Below are 22,233 nucleotides of genomic sequence, written 5' to 3' on the forward strand. Positions count from 1 at the left end.
TTTCTGTAAAATCAAATGAAAACAAAACAGACCGAGACGACTGTCTCCTTCAAGAAAGGAGAGACGGGCCATATTTGGGTGGCTGGGTGGGCAGCGATTTTGATAGTGGAGAATATTCCAACTCTGTTTAATTGAAACACATAAACTGACTCACTCAACTACGTCCCTGGCCCTTTGGAGTCTGAGATCCAAAATATTAACATTTAACTATCGTGTATTCAAGGGATTTGAAGTCAGAATGTCTGAGTCCAAGCCAACCATTCAACAACGTGAGCACAAAATTTAAGCAGGCAGCTTCAGTTTCTTAGCCTGTGAAAAGGGAACAAAAATTTCAACTTTATGGAGCATCCAATAACTCATGTAAAACTTTTTTAAGATGTTAATTGTGTCAGACAAATGCTGGTTAATATGGGTATTAACTCATTCTTGGACCTAGCCTTTATTCACACTGATCTAGTGAGTCGTTTCACAAGGCAAAATACGCCCTTTGCAGCAAGGAGCGTACCCAGGGCGAGAAGCCTCTCTCAGAGAACACCTGAGGAGGGGGCGTGGCGCCTTCAGCCTTGTGCGCATGCGCGACTGTAAAAGCATTTAGGTCTGCCCCTGGCGCCTAATTAGAATATTCCAGATATTGGGGAGTTTTTCATCACCCTACTATATTTACTTTTATGTATGGTAAAGGCCCGCACATTTTTATTAATTTCTGAGAGGCACAAAAATTCCTCGCAGACTCATCCCTATTGACCATGTACTCTTACTGAGGTGACTTTTGTCTCCGTGGAGGCCCTCAGTAAAGTTTTCAGTTTAGGATGATGGCGTAATTTTGCGTAAAAACAACAAATCATTCCACCTAGAGAGACCACGGGGAAAGAAGGAAACTGAAGTTTCTTTTTATTCAGGCATTTCAGTAGTTACCTCTTTTTAGGGGCGGTGCCGCATGTGGACCCGATGGACCCCGGCGGTGCCGCCATTTTGGAGTCTTCCCTAAGGAGCCAGTACAAGGTTTTCGAGCGGCCACTGCTGCTGCCGCTGTCGGCGGCCGTGTCGGGCAGAATGAATGTGATAGACCACGTGCGGGACATGGCGGCCGCGGGGCTGCACTCCAACGTGCGGCTCCTCAGCAGCTTGTTACTTACAATGAGTAATAATAACCCGTGAGTTGAGGCGGGGAGCGGCCTGGGACTGAGGAGAAAGCGGCGGCGGTTTGGGAGCCTGGGTTGAGGGCGTGTGGGAACAGGCGGGAAGGAGCGGCCGCGGGCCCCAGCTGAGGCTCCGGGGTCAGCGAGGGCCTCGTCAAGCGGAGCCGACTTCGGAGCGCAAGTGGAGTTCACTGGGTGCCGGCGTTGTGCGGATCGCCGAGATGAGCTCCCTGCGGGGGATTGAGCGGCAGCTTCGAGAAATAGAAGGCGGAGGCTTTGAGGACGACCCTGACTAGGGTTTCCTGAGGCACCTGTCATAGGGCAGAACGACTGTCATATCTCTGGGCTGAATCCTCCCCTCTCAGCTCCTTCCCAAAGAACGTTTTCTCGCTCGCTGCAGCTCTGAGAGACCCAGTCCCCTGGTTTTCTGTTAATATCTTCGCCTCCTATTTGAGATTAGTTTTTTTCTTCTTAAGTGTATCAGGAGGGTCCACTTTCTCACCTCGACAAACCCTTGAAAACGGGAGACTCCCTTGATGGGTGGGAGTGGCGCCTTTCTTGTTTCCAGAGCTGCCGATTATTGAGTCTTATAAACACATGGAGCACAGGGCTAATTCCAGCTAATTCCCTGCTTAAAATCCTCCATTGCACTTAAAATCTTTCCCATGGCCTGCGAAGCCAGCAGACATATGCCTTCTTCTCTCTCCGACTTCATCCCGTTCTGTTCACTCCAGCCTCTCGCTGTTGTTTCTGTTACGTGAACGCACCAAGCTTGTTCTCAGCTCTGGGCCTTTGCAGTTGCTGTTCCTGCTTGGGGTCTTTCTCTCAGAGCTATCTCCTCATTAAGGTTTCAGCTCATATGTCCCTCCTGGGGAGCCCTTCTGACCACCAGAATGATCTGATACTCTCACTTTTTACCTATTGGTCTGCTTTGTTTCTGCATCACTCCTTGCACCTATTGAAGTCAGCACCGTGGCAGTGTGCAGTAAGCACACACACGCTTATCGAATGTGCTAAGAAAGTGAGTACAACCTCAGGGAGGTAAAATATCTTGTCCAAGTTCACACCTCTATAAATGATGTTTGGACCTTGATCCTCTCTAGCTCCATTCTGAGCCACCACTGTCTGCTACCACCGAATGGCATCTTAATGGGATCTTCTGTGTGTGGATCCATTAACATTTGGCCTAGATCAGAAAAGAAAGGCCCCTTAAGTGCCTGCAGCTGCCGCTCTGCATTTCCTCCTTTCCATTAGTGTGCTTTGGACCTCACTGGTGAGACTCATCCTTTGCTACCATCCACTTAGTGTTGATAATGAAGAGTTCTGGTCTCTGTCAGCCTTCTGTGTTTATTCTGGAGCCTTTCACTTGGTTCTTTGTCAGAGCATACAGTTTCCACCTTTGGGGATTTATGTACCCGTTAGTCATTACTCTTGTTCTCAAAGATGTTACAGGATAGTTGGAAGCAGTTTAATCCCCTGGCTAGACTTAATTAGCACACGCTTTTTCATATTAAGTTAGACTGGCAGTTTCTTAGGAGGTGTTTTGAGTTCTGACCTTCATCATTTGTATTTTAAAATTTCTTGTTGAATAAGCAGTACATACACTGTTAAAAAAAGTTCAAACTGTAGAGAAGGGATGTGCAGAACAGTGTCTGTCCCTGAGTCTTGAACTGTACCCGCATTTCCCTTCTCCAGAGGCAGCACCTATAAATTTTTTGTGTGTCATTCCAGAGCAAATTTATGCATGCATAAGTAGGCATGTATGTTACAATATATAAATATCTGAATGCTTTCTGTGAATATAATAATATTTTTTAATACAAGCATCAAGTATTTGTTTCTCACTAAATACATAGAATTTCAGAGTTGGAAGAGATCTTAAGTTATCTGGACTATACTTTTCACTCCTTTCATTTTTTTTTTTTTGTAACTTTATATCCAGTGTTTAGTCTGCCTGTCGTTTTTTCTAAAAAATATATATGCAATTCACATACCATAGAATTCACCCTTTTAAAGAGTATAATTCTCAACTGGGTACATGCCTATAGTCACATAGTCCCATTTACTTGTGAAGCTGAGGCAGAAAGATCGCTTGAACCCAGGAGTTCGAGCCCAGCCTATGCAACATAGCAAGACCCTGTCTCTTAAGTAAATTAATTTTTAGAAACAGCACAGTTCTGTGGGCTTTAGTATGTGCACAAGATTGTACAACCATCACTCCTATCTAATTCCAGAACATTTTCATTACCTCTAAAACAAACCTTGTGTCTGCTGGTAGTTACTCCCCAATTTCCCCCTTCCCCTGCAACCACTAATGTACCTGTTCTTTTTTTTCTTGAGGCTGAGTCAGTGGCATCATCATAGGTCACAGCAACCTCAAACTCTTGGGCTTAAGCAATCCTCCTGCCTTGGGCTCCCAAGTAGCTGGGACTACAGGTGCACACCACCATGCCTGGCTAATTTTTTCTGCTTTTGGTAGACATAGGGGCTCACTCTTATTCTTTTCCCATATTTTCTTAAGTATTTAAAGAGCTTTCAGGTCTACAAACTTCTTTTTGTTCAGCCTCTCCCTGAAAAGAATTAAAAGTGGTGAGGTTTTTCTTTCCCAGGTCTTTAACTCTTCTTTGGTAATATTAGTTAAGTCATTGTGGTTGCTCTCTTTTGTCTATATTATCCTTAAAACTTGATGTTAGTGTAAGAGAGTATGGACAGCTATATATCAAACTGTTAAGAAGGCTTGGATTAAAGAAGGGGAGGAAAAGATGTATTATGTTTTGTATATATATTTATATTACTGGATTCGATTTATAGGTATTACTGCTTTTATATTAAGCAAAGAAAATATTAAATTATATTAAAACAGAACAATTTCAGGCAGTATCCTAGATGTATTGACCATATTAGCATGGAGTTCCACTTTCATGCCTCTCACTTCAGGGACTAGCACTTATGGTACATTGACTTTTTTATAAACAATACAAGGCTTTGTGCTAAGCTTATGTGGACACTAAGGTGTTCTTTCTAACATTTCAAAGTAACCTATGTAGGGGATATACTTTCTTTGTTTTCTAGTGAGTTATTCTCCCCATCTCAGAAGTACCAGCTTTTGGTGTATCATGCAGATTCTCTCTTTCATGATAAGGAATATCGGAATGCTGTGAGTAAGTATACCATGGCTTTACAGCAGAAGAAAGCTCTAAGTAAAACTTCAAAAGTGAGACCTTCAACTGGAAATTCTGCATCTACTCCACAAAGTCAGGTAATTGGAGATAGAATTGTGATTTTTTCTTTTTTTTTGAGAGAGAGACTGAAAGAATTTAGAAGATGGCTGATTATATGTAGAAGATGGTAAAATAAAAAGTAATTTTTAAAGGGAAGCTGATTAGGGAAACAAAGATGAAAAACCACTTAAATGTAAGAACATATCCAACCAAACAGTAAAGGCTAAGAGCAAAATTCACTGTATGGATGAATCTAAAAATGGAATTAAACATGCATTGTCTAGGTTTTAACAAAGTCATGCATTCCTCACTTTTACACAAACAGACTCAAAATGTAAAGTGCTTATAACTTTAATGAAAACACAACTTTTAAGCCCTGTGTGGTGGCTCATGCCTGTAATCCTAGTGACTTGGAAGGCTGAGGCAGGAGGATTGCTTGAGCCCAGGAGTTTGAGATCACCCTGAGCAACAGCAAGACCCCATCTCTAAAAAAAATTTCTTAAATTAGCTGGGTATGGTGGTGCATGCCTATAGTCCCAGCTACTTGGGAGGCCAAGGCGGGAGGACTGCTTGAGCCCAGGAGTTTGAGGCTGCAGTGTGCTATGATCATCCCTCTGCACTCCAGCCTGGGTGACAGTGAGACCTGGTCTCTTAAAAAAAAAAAAAAAAAAACTGGGCTGGGCGTGGTGGCTCACGCCTATAGTCCTAGCACTCTGGGAGGCCCAGGCGGGAGGATTCTTTGAGCTCAGGAGTTCGAGACCAGCCTGAGCAAGAGCGAGACCCCGTCTCTACTAAAAATAGAAAGAAATCATATGGACAGCTAAAAATATATATAGAAAAATGAGCCGGGCATGGTGGTGCCTGCCTGTAGTCCCAGCTACTCGGGAGGCTGAGGCAACAGGATTGCTTGAGCCCAGAAGTTTGAGGTTGCTGTGAGCTAGGCTGACGCCACAGCACTCTAGCCTGAGCAACAGAGTAAGACTCTGTCTCAAAAAAAAAAAAAAAAAAAAAGGGCCAGGCTCAGTGGCTCACGCTTGTAATCCTAGCACTCTGGGAGACCAAGGCGGGAGGATTGCTCGAGGTCAGGAGTTCGAGACTAGCCTGAGCAAGAGTGAGACCCCCATCTCTACTAAAAATAGAAAGAAATTAGCTGGACAACTAAAATATATAGAAAAAATTAGCCAGGCATGGTGGCGCATGCCTGTAGTCCCAGCTACCCGGGAGGCTGAGGCAGTAGAATCCCTTGACCCCTGGAGTTTGAGGTTGCTATGAGCCAGGCTGACACCACAGCACTCACTCTAGCCCAGGCAACAGAGTGAGACTGTCTCAAAGAAGTGTGTGTGTGTGTGTGTGTGTGTGTGTGTGTGTGTGTGTGTGTGTGTGTGTGTGTGTAGGATCTGGTTAAGTTATAGCCAAAAAAATGAAAAAGGTGGAGTTAAAAAAATGAAAAAGGAGATAGAGGTATATGTGCTAATTTGAAAAGAACTCCTCTATATATTTGTAAAGAAAATAAGGTTTGAATCAGTGTATTCAGTACCCCTTTTGTTAAAAGGGAATAGTTTAAAGATTTTATATATCTTGGTATACGTCTACTAAATATATATGGATAATAAGCTTGAAAGATTTTGTGTGTGGGAAGGAAATAAATTTAACGATGGAAAGCTGTAGGGGGAGAGGAACTTTTACTTTTCAATTTGAACCTGTCTTTAAATTTCCTAGCTGAACGCATGCTACTTATATTTTAAAGGAATGTCAAATAAAAAAATTAAAAGGAATGTCAGAATGCACTAGGAGTGAAGTTATAGGTCCTGTATTTTTCCATATCTAAAAGAAGACACAAATTGATGTAGTTGATTTTTTTAAGGCCTGCTGCTCTTCATCTTATTTCTATTTATATAAAATTTTTGCTTGTATTATTAATGAGCTAATTGCCAGGGTTTTCTCTTGTTTTTGAACACTTAATGGAAGTCATGTATATTGTCCAGATAGGTTCAATAATAAAAATAGCTAACATTTGTTGAGTATTCAATATGCTAAGCACCATGCTAAACCTTTAATATGAATTAATACATTAAATAGTCATGAAATTTTTTAAAAAATTGAGATATATAGTGGGCCCTCCATATCCTCAGGTTTCGTATCTATGTATTCAATCAACTGTGGATTGAAAATATTTAGAAAAAGGCTGGGTGTGGTGGCTCACACCTATAATCCTAGGGCTTTGGAAGGCTGAGGTGGTAGGATTGCTTGAGGCTAGGAGTTTGAGACCAGCCTGGACAACATAGCAAGATCCTGTCTCTCAAAAAAAAAAAAAAAAAAAGAAGAAAAATTAGCCAGGCATGGTGGTGCATACCTGTAGTTCTAGCTATTATACTAGGGAAGCTGAGGCAGGTGGACTGCTTGAGACTGGAAGTTCAAGGCTGCAGTGATGTATGTGATCATGCCACTATATTTCAGCCTGAGGGACAGAGCGAGACCCTGTCTCAAAATAATAATAATAATAATAAAAATAATAATGCTGTGAACATGCTGTGCAGGTTTTTTTGTGAACAGATGTTTTCAGTTATCGTGGCTGTATACCTAGGAGTAGAACTGCTGGGTCATTTGATAACTCTGTTTAACACTTTGGAGAACTGCCATTCTGTTGAAACCATATTTTGAAGAGATGTTTTCATTGCCTCTTAGTGTCTTCCATCTGAAATTGAAGTGAAATACAAAATGGCTGAGTGTTATACAATGCTAAAACAAGATAAAGATGCCATTGCTATACTCGATGGGATCCCTTCCAGACAGAGAACTCCCAAAGTAAGTCAAATGAAGAATTTATGTGTTCTTCTCCTCCCCAGCTCTTCCAACCCTGCTCCCTCTATATTTTCTCATAAACATGCATCAGGGAGCCCATCTGAGCATTTTACTCATGATTGTCATGCTCACTTGCTTCCCCTTTTACAGGAGCAAGGGTTTGGAAAGATAGACGAATGACTTATGAGGCCCTGAAAATTCAGCTGATGAAAATGATAGCTGGAGAACACTACAAGTGCTTATTCTTTGGTGTTTCTCACTGTAGGAAATATTTATTTGCAAAACAGTTCTAAGTGGCAAAAACACTTTTTTAGAACTTCATTTTTTGCTTTACATAGGTATACCCATTTGTTAATGGGAATGGTTTTATTAATCCCTTCATTTTCAAAATTAAGACTGTAAGATCCCTTTGTACTTATTTATGTGTGGATTATGTACTTGTGTTTGATTTGACAGTGTATTGTAGCCAAGAGAACCCCTTTAACTGAAATCAAAAGATCTGATGTCTTGTTTGAGTTTAGGGCATACAAGTTGTGTGTAGTGTGAACTTGGGCAAGTTCCCAATCTCTGAGCTTTTACTTCTTCTTTTATTTGTAAAATGAGAGAGAACAGTATTTTCTCCCATCCAAGTACTACTAACCAAGCCCGACCCTACTTAGCTTCTGAGATCAGACGAAATCAGGCACATTCAGGGTGGTATGGCTGTGAACGATTTTCTTTGTTAACTTTTGTAAAATCTAAAAAGTATGTGAAAATACTTTTTAAAGTACTATTCTGTAAGGAGTGTTACACTGGGCATCTGATCAGGTTTTTTTCAAACCGCAGTGTAGAACAGTGAGAATCTTTGCTCTTAAGATTGAATTCATATCAGTATTTAATATTCTAACATATTCTGTCATGTCACCTGCCCTCCTCACTTCGTTGAAAAACTGTTCTGTGCAGCGTGTGCTTAATAGTAAGGAATTTTATTGGTAAAGATGTATAAATCCTCCTGCCCCTAAAAGAGGTAATCTAAGCAGTAGAGACTGCTTAGATTGTATTTGAGTGTATTTTAATTAGTGCTGTTTTATCCAAATGGTACTGAATTTTAAAAGTAACCAAATTTAATGAGAACATATTTCAGCAGCTCATATTGAGGAGTTATTTACTGTTTTCTGAGTTTTTAAAACTAAGGTATTTCTACATTGTATTTTGTGATGGTGGCTGCTATTAAAAACACCTAGAAGTCTCGAGGTGAATCTTTGGAGCTAAAAAAACAAAACCCACTTGGAGGCCGGGCGCGGTGGCTCACGCCTGTAATCCTAGCACTCTGGGAGGCCGAGGCGGGCGGATTGTTTGAGCTCAGGAGTTCGAGACCAGCCTGAGCAAGAGCGAGACCCCGTCTCTACTAAAAATAGAAACAAATTATATGGACAGCTAAAAACATATATAGAAAAAAAAAAAAAATTAGCCGGGCATGGTGGTGCCTGCCTGTAGTCCCAGCTACTCGGGAGGCTGAGGCAGTAGGATCGCTTAAGCCCAGGAGTTTGAGGTTGCTGTGAGCTAGGCTGATGCCACGGCACTCACTCTAGCCAGGGCAACAGAGCGAGACTGTGTCTCAAAAAAAAAAAAAAAAAAAACCCACTTGGAAGTATGTTTTGAACTAACCTGTCTCATAATAATTGTGGTTGCTGTATACAAAATTGTGTTCTGGTACCCTGTGAAAGTCGTCTCTTACCCCAAGAATAATTTTTTTTTGCATGTGTGAAGAATGTTTGCTGCTATAGTCAAGGTGTCTTCCTTTTGAAAGAAGGCATTTTGACAATAAACTTTGAAAGTTACTATTCCTTATCTTATTAGAAATATACCATAATTTCCTTCTTAATGACCTGTGGGTGTTTCGGAGGCATTTTTGGAAGATGGGTAATGGCAAAGAAGCTCAGCTTTGTAGTATCCACTGTTTGGTGTTTACAGCCATCATTTTAAGAGGGACTAGCGGAGTCTGTCTGCATTTGTTAGGAAAACATATTCTTCATTCTGTAGAGCTCTTGCGGCTAGGCGCAAGCAAAGATGTGTGCCTCAGACGTAAACCTATAATATTTACAGTTTTTCTTTCTTGTCCGTTAGGGAGTTAACTGGCTTCTCAGTCTGTGTAAAGGACAAGGAAGTGAGTCAAAATACGTCTTAATGAACATCTGTTAATGTATGGTAAACACCGCCACACATTCCCTCACATTTTAAAGGAAAATTCCAGTGTTAGATTATAAAATCTAGGTAAATCTTTACCTTTTAAGAGTAAACTTACCAACATACAATATTTTACTCAGTTTTCAGAAAATGATGACTGCTTGTGTTTATAACTGGTGGAATGTGGCTTTATGATGTTCAAATAAGGCTCTGTTTTTAAAAGAATTAACTTTTTCACTAGGCAGTATTCAAAATTCATTCTTTCAAAGTGACAGTCAAGTAGCTTAAAGGAAATTTTGATATTTGTTGAGGCACATGGTCCATCAGTCAGTTTGTTAGTAACTAGCAGTCAAGAAAGGATCTTAAATTTAACTTTTTATTCTCTTAAGGATTGACACCGATACTGGAGTTTTCCTTTAAGTACCTTCCTTTGCATTTTCAAAATAGCCTAATACGGGAAATCTGAGGCCAAATAAAAAATAGTTTTATTTCTAGTATTTCATTATTTCGTTGTTTGAATTAGTGTGGATTAATGCTATGCTAGATTGTTTTATATACTGTAGGTCTATGATTGGAGCAGATGTTCTTCATCTTCAGAGCTACTCTTTTGACTTAATATCTGGCATACCAAGCCACAGATAATTGAAGAGATTGGAGATTGACTTTTTTTCTTTTGTGCCCTCACATTGACTGCTTCCTTAGGTTAATGATCTAGCAAACACTGTTGTGTTTAAGATCTAATAATTTTAAATTGGAATATTATATTTATCTCTTTGTACTATTGAGAAGGTTATTTATCCCTTATCTATAACTTCTACATTCTTTGGAACTTTTAGGTTTTCTCAAATTTTCCCAGTTGCATTTTTAGGTAGGATTATTTTTAACTAGCTTCAGTAAGTTGCATATTTAAATTGTGCTAAAGTGCAGATGTCTGCACTCAGTGATTTAAATAGTGTATCTGATCTCTGGATCATTATCATCTCTGGAGATCAGTTTGAGTTTGATTTTTGTAATATTACTTTAGCAAGTTAATACCTATGGGTTAAAGCTTTAAGTGTCAGAAAGGCTAGAGTCTAGCCACAAGTCTAATTATCAGAGAAAAGCCAAGTGTTGTACTTCTGTGTCTGTCCTTCTGTCTCATTTCCTTTTGGGAGAAACTCATCTGATCCTTCTTAACTAGCTATGTCAAGAGTTCCTCACAGTCTCATACCTTAATATTAACCAAATTTAAGATATATCAACTTGAGCACTACTGAGGTAGCTCATCTTCTACCTTGTCCAAGATCAAGAAAGAATCAAGGTAACTAGCATTCTGTGACATTTCTTAAGTGAACGTTATTCCTGTTTCCAGAGTCAGCATCTTTGGTCCAGGTATTACTGGCCCTTTTGGTTAGGTTAAGTGAGAAAGTAATGTGACTTTCCTCTTAGGGATGGGAGTACCTAGGAAGGCAATGGTAATAATTTCTTGTTTCTTTTGAAAAATGGGGTTGGTCTTCCGTTATTGCACAGGGCCAGGGGTAGGGTTTTCTGTAAAAAGTGGTATAGTAGCTGGTGATGAACATCAGGGCTTTTTCATGATGAGATATTTTCTTTGTATTGTATACTTATTTTACTGTGCACCGTTTGTGTCTGTACAGATAAACATGATGCTGGCAAACTTGTACAAGAAGGCTGGTCAGGAGCGCCCTTCGGTCACCAGCTATAAGGAAGTGCTGAGGCAGTGCCCGTTAGCCTTGGATGCCATTCTAGGTATTGATCATTTTCTGCTTGTTTTCACGGAGTGTTTACTGTCAGAGTAGTTCTCAATCTTGATTGTACATTAGAATAGGTTTATTTTTAAAAAGTTTCCACCAGAGATGATTCAATAGGATTACTGTTATCGCATATTTGATCAAGAAATATTATCAATAAATTATGGCCTTTCTGTCATATTCATCTTGCTTAGAATAAGGAAGGGGTTGCCTTGTAGCCTAGGGAAAATAGAACCCATTGCTTCTTGCATTGTGGAAGAGAGACGCTGTGCCTCACCACCTTTGTCCTGCTCTGTGTTGGATTAGGTTTGCTGTCCCTTTCTGTAAAAGGTGCAGAGGTGGCATCAATGACAATGAACGTGATCCAAACTGTGCCTAACCTGGACTGGCTCTCTGTGTGGATCAAAGCATATGCTTTTGTGCACACTGGTGACAACTCGAGAGCAATCAATACCATCTGGTGAGTGCCACAAAGTTAATTCAGTGTTCTGGCGCCCCTTTCCCTGTCTGGAAATCTGATGTATCTGAATTAGCAAAACAGAAAAATGAGACGTTTATCTCTTGGTGTTGCAGCCAGTTGTCTCCAGGCTGTGTTAGTCTTTTTAATGTACTGAATTGGTCCCAAATGTAATAATCTCTGTGGGGACCTTTAAAACTGTAAACTTGGGCTGAATTCAACTCTGTGCATGCAAAGGCAATGACTCTCGCAAAGCACACTGCCTTGGTGTGTCATTCTTGAACCTAGAAGAAAACTTTGTTGGATCCCTCCCCACCCTGCCATCCCTGAAACAGTATATTACAGCATCTGACCTAGGTATTCTTCTTAGGACTAGGATTTTCTTTGTTTTTTAAGTGTGAAACAAAGTTTATTGAGGAAGGACAAGATAGGTTTACAGAGCAAGAGCAAGATATTCACCACAGAGGATGAACGGGCCCCTTGTCCTAACAAAAAGGCTGGGATTTTCTTTTTATTGAGATAAAGTCCAAGGACAAAGAGGCTGGGGATTGTGTTGTTCAAAGTCACCCAGTTGAGTAATAAGTATCTGTCGCTTGTGAATGACATTACCTTTAACACCGTGTAGCGTATGTTGTCCTCTGAAACACTGCATCCTGAAAGTTCTTTGTTGGTAGTGAGTGATTTCTGCTTTACTCCATGTATTTGCTATCTTATCCTATACTTTTTTAAAAATCATAAGCTCAAAATAAAATCTGTGGTGCACAGTTCATTTTTAAAGTTTTTTATTCTGACAAATTTTACACATACACAAAAGAAAATAGTATCTATATGCCTAGTCACTCAGATTCAACAACCAAGAGGATTTATAATAGATTTTAAGGTTCAATGTTTAATATCTTACAGTTCACTAGAGAAAAAGTCCTTATTGCGAGATAACGTGGACCTACTGGGAAGCTTAGCAGACCTGTACTTCAGAGCTGGAGACAATAAGAACTCTGTCCTCAAGTTTGAACAGGCACAGATGTTGGATCCTTATCTGATAAAAGGTAAATAATTCTTGGGGCAGAGAGAGGGTGGCTGGTGAGAGTAAGGAAGATAGAAAGGAAATGGAGCATGAACTCCTAATAACCAATTTTCATGGAAATAGTTTGTAAAACTTACTACAATATTTTCTAAAGTCTTGACACGTGTCTCTAACACTCAGGTAATTCCATTTTGAACAGTGTTTTTGCTTCATCTCTCCACAGATCATTATTTGGCCTTTTTTCTTTTGAGGGGGATCACAGCCCCACCTTATGGTTTATAAATTGATGATGTGTCTGACTGAGAATTTGGATGGCATCCTCAGAACTGTAACATCCTTTTAGGGAATTTAGTTTGATTCTGTCTGTAGTAAAATTAAAGGAGGATGAGTGAACAGAATCTGAGAAAGGGATAAGGAGATTAAAGGCAGTAAGTAATTAGGAGTGTACAACATAAAAATCACTGATCTGAAGGAAGATTGCAGCTGAAAGGTATGCCACAGGGACCTCCAAAGGGTGGCAGATGGGACCTGGCAGTGAATGCTCAAGACTAGTGGGAAGGAAGGTCAGATAGGCTGATGTCTATTTGTAAAGGCCTGAAAAAGGCCATCCAAAAAATAGGTCCTTGTGACAATAAATAGTCTTATGGGCTCTTAGGGGTCCTTTCCAAGCTTGCAGATGAGGAAGCAGGTCTAGAAAGATGGGTTTGTTTGCACAAGATCTCCCTCTTGCACAGTGTTCTTTTCTCCAAGCTGCCTGCACCAATGATGAAAATGGTGTTAGAAATACTAGTCTGGCAGTAGTTGGCAATTTGAAGTCGGAAGCTCAGACTTGAGTCCAGGGGCAAGCGGGAGTATTGTAGTAATCTTGGCTTGAGAGGAATTTTCCTGGGAGTCTGAAGGGATAGCAAGGAATGGAGAATGGTGGCAAGAGATGGGTGGCAGCAAGCATGGGGCCCTTCCTGTAGAACGTGAGAATGAAGCGGGGGTCTGGGAGACAGTGAGCTTTGATAAACTGCATTCCAGAAAGAACTCGAAGCTTTTTCTGGAATAGGCCAGCCTTTGCTGAGACTAATTGGCTTTTTCAGCATATTGAATGTGTAGTCTTGTCTGTCTAGAGTTCTTAGATACTTTATACCTTTTTGGGGCCTTTTCTGGTTGAGTTAGGATAGCTGTGTGTATCATACCACAGGATAGAGGGACATAGAGTTCCTGGAAATAACAGGCTTTCAAATTGTGAGGTGGGTCTTTTTGCTTCTTTGCTTTTTTGGGGGGAGGGATGGATTTTGCTTTTTATAGTTATTTTTTTAGGAAACTGGAAATACTAGTGGGGGGAGCCTGTGATGGTGGGAAGGGCTCAGCCCCTGCAGGAGCTGGGGCCTCGTCATGGGGTCTGACATTGGGTGCTGCTCCTGTGGAAAGGACCCTTGCTGCTTTGTGTAAAGAGCCGCTTCTTGCTGTGACCTTCCTGACTAGGAATGGATGTGTATGGCTACCTGCTGGCACGAGAAGGGCGGCTGGAGGACGTGGAGAACCTTGGCTGCCGCCTTTTCAATATTTCCGACCAGCATGCAGAACCATGGGTGGTCTCTGGGTATGTTGATGCGTTTCCTTTTCTCCCCAGTTTTCAGTAGATTGTTTAAGAGATTGTAGTTCCTCCTGAAGAGAATATAGGTTGAACACACAGACTTAAGAGGTAATCAGTCCTGGATTCAAATCATAGTCTGTCACTTGGAATGCATTATTTACTTCTCTGGGCCAGGTGTGGTGGCTCAGGCCCATAATCTTACCACTTTGGGAGGCTGAGGCAGGAGGTTCGCTTGAAGTCAGGAGTTTGAGACCAGTCTGAACAACATAGTGAGACCCCGTCTCTACAAAAAAAAAGCAGAAAAATCAGCCAGGTGTGGTGGTGCCCACCTGTAGTCCCAGCTTACTCAGGAGGCTGAGGCAAGAGGATTGCTTGAGCCTAGGAGTTTGAGGTTGTAGTGAGCTATGATGACGCCACCATGCTATAGCCTTGGCAACAGAGCGAGACCCTGTGTCTCAAAAACAAACAAATACCTCCCTGAGTCTGTTTTCTTATTTAGAAAATGGGCTACTAACCCCATACCTCTAGAAGTGAGCATTGATTGAGATAGTGAATGCCTTGTGCTTAGCACTGGGCCACCAGTGATGGGGCCAAAAGATGCTCCTTTGTTATTGACTTGGCTTTACAAATTCTCTGAATGTCTCTCAGCTAATAACATGTCCAGATCATCAGGTTCTTTTCCATAATTTTTTCCTTCCATATCAAGATTTCCCCCTTAAAAATAAAAGGTAGATGTTTTGGTTGGTTTCACTTTTCCACTAATCTCTTAGGTTAAAGCTATAAGTGTAGTTTATTACAACAGTCATGCATAGGGCCTTCCCTTTGAGTTTTAGATACTTTAGATAAAGTTTCTTTATAGTCTTCTCTCGGATAACTTCTCATGGTTTTTTTTTCTTCCAGGTGTCACAGCTTCTATAGCAAACGCTATTCTCGGGCCCTCTATTTAGGAGCCAAAGCCATTCAGCTGAATAGTAATAGTGTTCAAGCTTTGCTACTTAAGGGAGCAGCGCTTAGGAACATGGGCAGAGTCCAAGAAGCAATAATACATTTTCGGGAGGCCATACGGCTTGCACCTTGTCGCTTAGATTGTTACGAAGGTAAGATAGAAAATATACATGAATGTTGTGAATCCCTCGGGTGACAACGGCACTCAGATGGAAGGTTTCCTTGGGCCAGCACTTCCCAAGATGCATTGTACATTAGAGTCATCTGAGGAAGCTTTCAAAAATCCTGATGCTGGATCTTTCTAGTATAGATGGGAATCTGTGGGGTTGGGAGACAGGCATCGGTACCTTTTACAGATCCCAGGTATTGCCAATGTGAGAGCAAGTTTGGAAACCGTGCATTAGGCATTTTACATTCATTTAGGGGTTTCACTAGAGTTTTTTACCCCATGCTTTCAGAATCCATTTTTCTCATTCTCTTTTTCTGTGTTGTTGTTTTTGGGGTTTTTTTGTTTTTGTTTTTGGTGAAAGGGTAGTTGGGATAGTCTTTTTTTCCTGCCTCAGATGCAGCCCACTCATTAATGTGAATCTGCCTGTGCCAGGCACCATTCTGGATCGCTTGGTTATGTCTTTATTCTTTTTCACAGTCGTCCTACCTTGGGCCAGAGCTATTACTCATAGGGTAAGTCCACATCCATATGACGATGTTGGTTGTGGGAACCGGTGTGTTCATTGTGACCCCCAGTGGGCAGACTCAGGCTCCAACTTTGTTTTGTTATGAAATATTTCAAGTTCCTGTGAACTGACCCTAGGAGTTCAAAGGAGCTATGCCAGCTTCAGCAACATTTGGTGACTCAGTCATAGACATTAAAATAGATCTTAAAAGATGCAGTTCCTCCAAAACATATTTTTATAAGAATTTAAAAATAAACTCCGGAATCTAGGAGTGACTTGCTGTTAACAGGAAGATGAGTTCAAATTTGAGAAATAAAATTTGGAAGTTGGGGGAGAGAACAAATCTGCTTATATAGCCAGAGAGCCTATGCCTGTGGTGGCTTTGTTCTTTTAAAGAAACTCCAGTAAACCAAGCCTTTGGTTGCAGATTAATTCTTGATCCTGAAACTATAACATCCCTAGCCTCCTAGCTGCTTTTGTCATGCCGATTCCATTCTGTTGCGTGCCTGTTTCACCAGAGCGAGAGATGAGTTGAGTGACCCCTTTGCACAGTGCTTGGGCAGAGGATGTGCCCCAGTTGGCCAGTGAGGCCTCCCAGCTGCCTTCTCAAGCTGCCATGTGGAGGTTTGGATCAGGAGGACTCTGTTTATGTTCTCCGATGCTTCTTGCAGTCTCCAGCGGAGCTTCCTTACTTTGCTGGTGAAGGCCTTGGGTTAGTGGAGTACACTCTTTCCATTTCCTTCTGAAGTTCCAGGGGGGCTTTAGCAGGAAAGTAAGACTAATAAATAACTAGTTGCAAGCGACCGTATTTGGAGGCCAACACGTTGCCTTCAGAGTTAGGTAATGTCTAGTTAGGTAACCATAGTGTGTGGAAGAGTGTGCATGAATGTTATAAATGCTGCTAGGGTGGAGGAGTATGCAGAGAAAATCTGACAGGGATTGTGTGGGTTTGGGGTTTAAGCTGTTTTTCTGTTTTGATAAGTGCCTTGTGCCAAAAAGTTCTTTCTCTGTTCTGAACTTACTGGCGTGAAGAGTTGAGAGTTGACTTCTCTTGGTGGCCCCATAGGACATCTCCCTGTGGGTGGGAAGAGAGGCAGGAGCTGCCATTCTCGGTACTTTTGGTCCATCTGATTAAGTGCTGTCCCTCTAATTTAGGAAAGCTTCCAGCCTTTTGAGATAACTGTTAGGTTTTCTTTAATTTTTAAAAAATTTTTTTTGTCACATCCAGGTATGACAAAAAAAAAAAGAAAGGAAAAAAAATTTTTTAGGCCGGGCGCGGTGGCTCATGCCTGTAATCCTAGCACTCTGGGAGGCCGAGGTGGGCGGATTGTTTGAGCTCAGGAGTTCGAAACCAGCCTGAGCAAGAGCGAGACCCCGTCTCTACTAAAAATAGAAATAAATTAGTTGGACAACTAAACAAATATAGAAAAAATTAGCCAGGCATGGTGGCGCATGCCTGTAGTCCCAGCTACTTGGGAGGCTGAGGCAGGAGGATTGCTTGAGCCCAGGAGTTTGAGGTTGCTGTGAGCTAGGCTGACGCCATGGCACTCTGCCTCAAAAAAAAAAAAAAAAAACCAAAAATTTTTTTTTAATTATTATGGGTACCTAATAGTTGTGTAACTATAGGGTTAAGGTAACTGTTGTTTCAAATGAAAGCGTCCTCCTTTCTCCTTAGGTTGCTTGACAGGTCCTTTCCTTTGTAGAACTGGACGTTCACTTTAGTCCCCCCTCTTAAACAGGTGACTGAACACAGCTGGAGAATAACAGCTTGTTAAGAGGCAGTGAAACCTTGGTTTTGGTTGGAAACATCTCTCACTACTTTAATCTCTTGGTCATATGACAGACTAATCATTAGTGTCACGTTTGTTCCTTTAGCAGTCAGATGGGCAGCTCACATGCTGCGGTTTCCTCACGCATGCTTGTTCCTTCACTGACCTTTGCAGGGCAGGCTTTTTCCATGTCCGTCAAGTGCTCTGGGGAAGAACACTTCTTAGCTATTCTGTCAGCATACCCTCCCGTCTAATCTCACCATCCGAGTTTTCCCCTGGCCTGCCCTTTCTCTGAAACTTCAAAGGTTTGCAATTTGGAGGGCTGTCAGAGTAGAAGCATGGCTTAGAATGGTAATGTGGTTGAATTACTTTGTGTGTTTTTTTCAGGTCTCATCGAATGTTACTTAGCCTCCAACAGTATTCGGGAAGCAATGGTGATGGCTAACAACGTTTACAAAACTCTAGGAGCCAATGCACAGACCCTTACCCTTTTAGCCACTGTTTGTCTTGAAGACCCAGTGACACAGGAGAAAGCCAAAACTTTATTAGATAAAGCCCTGACTCAAAGGCCGGATTACATTAAGGCTGTGGTGAAAAAAGCAGAACTACTTAGTAAGTGTGTCTTATTTTCTGCCCTGTTCATCATTAGTTTTTATGAAACCTGATCTAATTTGGACTCCTCAGTCCCACCTGGTTACAGATGACCAGACAGGTGTGGGCCTTTTGCAGCAGGTCTGAGCCTGCTTGAATTGGTTTATATTTAGCACAGCCAAATGTAGCTGGCTCAGACCTGCTTGAATTAGCTCAAACCAGCTATTGTTCGCTGGTACCTGTTCAGCTCAATTTTATCTGGTTTTAGTTGTCCTGAACTAATTTGGGTTGAATATAACTAACTGGTTTTAGCCAGTTTGAACTGTTTTAAACCATCTGGATTCTCTTTTGACTTCCCTTTTAGCCTTGTTTTTTTAGTCCTGACTTATGAACTCCTGGGTTTGGGCTAGTTTGGCAAATAAAATGCAATTTGGCTTTTTATTTGAATTAAGGTTAAGAGTACATTTTTAAAAAATCAGAACTCAAACTGCAGATTTTCTAACGGAGTAGGAACTCAGATGGAATTGCTTTCTTTCACTTTGTGTCTCACTGCCATTCTCTTGAGGACATCTGCGAAGACAGTGTTAGACTGTGATAATTATGGTTTTGTGTATATGACTTAGGATGGGAATATATTTTCAGAATGTTGAACTAGGACAATGCGGGTCATTTTTTTTTCCAGGCAGAGAACAGAAATATGAAGATGGAATTGCTTTGCTGAGGAATGCACTGGCCAATCAGAGTGACTGTGTCCTGCATCGGATCCTTGGAGATTTCCTTGTAGCTGTCAATGAGTATCAGGAAGCAATGGACCAGTATAGTATAGCACTAAGGTAGGCACCCGGCCTCCCGCGGGGGAAGGTCGATAAGGAGGGCAGAGGAGGCAGTGAGCTGTCACAGGCGTTCTGGAGACACACAGACACTCTGTGCCCACGGTTGAAAGCAGAATAATAACAGTAATGATAGAAGAGTTATTTGTGAATTCGTGACTTCTAAAAATTTTTTCTTAAAGTATATTAACAACATTGAAGAACTGTTTCACTCATAACCAGCCCACACCTCTATAACATGCTTGTTCATTTGTATGGATCATCTTCCTGTCCTTGCCCACACATACACATATTTTTATAGGGTTATACCTAGTCTATATTTTATATTCTGCTTTTTCAAATCAAAGTATTGTAAGTACTTCCCATGTTTCTACCTACTGTAGTAGTTAAGAACTTGAACTCTGAAGTTTGATTATTGCCTTCACCACCTGTCATCTTGGGCAAGTTACTAACAGATTTCCTTGTCTATATCTATCTACCTTATTAGATATTGAATGATTGAGGATTAAAATGATTATTTCATGTAAAGCTCTTAGCACTGTGCCTGGTACATAGTAAATACTAAATAAATAGTGGTATTCTTACTGTTTAATAGAGAAGTGATTTCTTTGAGGGTTGTCTGTGTGTCTGTAAGGTCAAGGGCTGTCTTTAATGACTCTGATCACATCCGTTTACTTGTTCAGCAGACAGTTGAGCACCACTCATGTGCCTGGCATCTCAGTGACCCTGGGGATGCTGCGTTTCCGGGAGCTGTCAGTCTCAGACGTGCAGACTGACCGTACCTCGTGCTAAGGGCTTTCATAGCAGTCTGTAGAAGGCAAGGTGGGAGTCCAGAGGGTGGGGGCCCTGGGAGTGGGTAAGAGCTGTATGGAAGGCTTCAGAGATGAGATGTTACAGATCTGCATATATACTAGTAGAAACAATTCCAACATGGGTTTTAGCTGTGTTTTAGATGCCCAGAAACAAGCGAGAAAATAAACACCAGACTTTCATTAGATGTGGGATTTGCTAGGGATGGGATGGCTGAGGCTTGGGTGATGGTCACGAAAGCAAGAGGAAAGATGGCTTAGGAGACAAATAAATGAATGTTCTGGAGCTTCTGAACTTTGTGGGGTTGGCACATGGTGACTCTTAGCTGCTAAATGCAAATACTCAGGTAGGGGTAGCCTTGGGTTCTGGGGTCTAACCTAGGAGTTTACAGATGTGTTCCATGGTATAGTGTGATGTTTTTGGCTGACTACTGAAATGCTGATATGTTTAATTATATTGTAAGAACATGGAACAGTTATACTCACAGAAAAATAACTACTTTTTGTAACCCCATAGCTCAAAAACCCAACTTTCAGGGAATTACATTTAAATTTGCCTGTTAATGTTTGTTTGCCACTTTCTCATAATGTTATCTGGGAGCCTCCTCTAGCAGAACGCTAGGGGTAATAGGTGTAAAAAGGTTTAAGAAATTTGTGGAGAAAACTCAGATTGAGAATTCTAAAAATTAGGAAAAGACGCCTTTTTTCACTTCTAGTGGTGGACTCCCTCGACCCAGCCTTGGAAGCCGGAGTTGTTTGGAGAGGCCGGGCATTAGCGGTCTCTCTGTGACTGTGTGGTCATTTCACTGCCGGGCCAGGGAGATGACGAATCAGCCAGCAAGAAGCAAGGCAGAGATTCAGGCCTCTCCTTTGTTTTGTTGTCCCCTAGTTTGGACCCCAATGACCAGAAGTCTCTAGAGGGGATGCAGAAGATGGAGAAGGAGGAGAGTCCCACGGATGCCACTCAGGAGGAGGATGTGGACGACATGGAAGGGAGTGGGGAAGAAGGGGACCTGGAGGGCAGCGACAGTGAGGCGGCCCAGTGGGCTGACCAGGAGCAGTGGTTCGGCATGCAGTGAGGGCGGCCGCTGCGGGGCCACACTGGCCTGCCCTGCTCTGAGCTCTTCCGTGGACTGAAGGAACCGTAGGCACCTGCTCTCGGGAGGACAAGGACTCAGCATGTGATTGCAACGGGGGTCTCGGCCCCTTGGCTCCCAATTCCTAGTTGTGACTTCATTTCTAAAACTGAGCCTGACCAGCCTTCCATGTATCTCTATCCTCCCCTGCTCCAGCCAGGGAGGACTGGGGGAGCACCCTGAGGCCCGCAACATGCCGTGGCTTCTGGGCCAAGAGCACTTTTTATATAACTAATTTCTAAATCGAAAAGCTCAAGGAATAGACGGTGTTTTGTCTGTGACATGGAGGGGGTTGAAGGAGTGACCCCCTGCCCCAGAGTGATAGTGTCATCTCCCAGCTCCGATGGCCCCACGGTCTGGCCCCAGAGGGCTTCCTGTTCCCAGAAGTCATCGCCTGGGCTGTCCAGACTTCCCTAGTAACCATGCTTCCCTTCTGCAACATTAGTAATGCCTTAAGCTGACAGTTGCTATTTTGCAGAACAGTTTTCCTCTTTGCTAAGCTGGTAACTTGCCTCTGAGCCTGGCCAATCTGAGAAACGGGTGTGACGAGAGCATGAGCTGGCGCACCTGGGGCGGTTCCCTAATAAAACTGGTTTGTACAGTCATGGTGTTGGGGTGATCAGAACGGAAGCCCTTTAGCAGAGTCCTGGTTTTTTGGTCTCTCATTGAGAATCATTGATTCAGCCCCAGAATTATTTGCCATAAATAGACTCTCCTCTTCCCCTAGTATTGGGAGTTGGGGGTGGGAAAGCTCAGAGAGCCCTCAGCTGGTGCATCCATTTGCATTTTCGGATGGTGAATTTTCCTGGGACCTGAGAGTCTGGCCAGATTCCAGACAGTCCACCTGGCTCTGAGGTCAGGGTCTGGCTTCAGCATTCTGGCATGGGTCAGCCTGCAGTGCCACACCCTGAGCTCTAGTGCTGGGGGATTCTTCACCCACCGTCCCCCTTGTGTCTTAAAATGCGCTGCCTTTTGAGTACACAGTTAATTGGAGGCGAGGGGGGATGTCACAGCTGACCTTAAACTCTCATTAAAACAAAATTGGTCAAAGGTGCTTTAAGATGTGAATTTGATGTACCTGGAAAGTTCAGAATATCTGAAGGCTGCACTTGAAAATGGGCAAAAAGTTTCTGTGCAAATGTATTTCAGCACAAGAGCCGAAGCCTGCACAGCACGGCAGGGCTTCATCTGAGCCTCTCTAAGGAGGCCGGCAGGCAGTTGGGCTTGAGAAGACGCTGCCCCTTGGCCTTAGCGCTCTTTCCCCGATGCAGCCTCCAGGGCCGCCTCAGCCCTGTTACTGCAGTAAGTACTGCGGTGAGAGAAAAGGCAAAACC

The 22,233-nt window shown here is 42.3% G+C and overlaps 1 protein-coding gene across 2 annotated transcripts; it reads left to right on the forward strand.

Moving 5' to 3' along the window:
• Window positions 1–952: 952 nt before the first annotated feature.
• On the forward strand, window positions 953–21,504 carry ANAPC7 (anaphase promoting complex subunit 7). Of its 2 annotated transcripts, none has more exons than XM_045534850.1 (11): window positions 953–1,154; window positions 4,212–4,398; window positions 7,046–7,165; window positions 10,966–11,077; window positions 11,386–11,539; window positions 12,440–12,582; window positions 14,034–14,151; window positions 15,046–15,242; window positions 17,921–18,145; window positions 18,807–18,957; window positions 20,653–21,504. In XM_045534850.1, the coding sequence occupies exons 1-11, from the start codon at window positions 1,054–1,056 to the stop codon at window positions 20,840–20,842; spliced, it is 1,698 nt and encodes a 565-aa protein (XP_045390806.1). In that variant the 5' UTR covers window positions 953–1,053; the 3' UTR covers window positions 20,843–21,504. The 2 variants fall into 2 exon arrangements, with proteins under 2 accessions (XP_045390806.1, XP_045390807.1); XM_045534851.1 differs by having other exon boundaries at window positions 1,084–1,154; window positions 4,282–4,398.
• The last annotated feature ends 729 nt before the right edge of the window (window positions 21,505–22,233 follow it).

This window comes from Lemur catta, chromosome 21 (assembly GCF_020740605.2).
Source record: "Lemur catta isolate mLemCat1 chromosome 21, mLemCat1.pri, whole genome shotgun sequence".
Lineage (NCBI taxonomy): Eukaryota > Metazoa > Chordata > Mammalia > Primates > Lemuridae > Lemur > Lemur catta.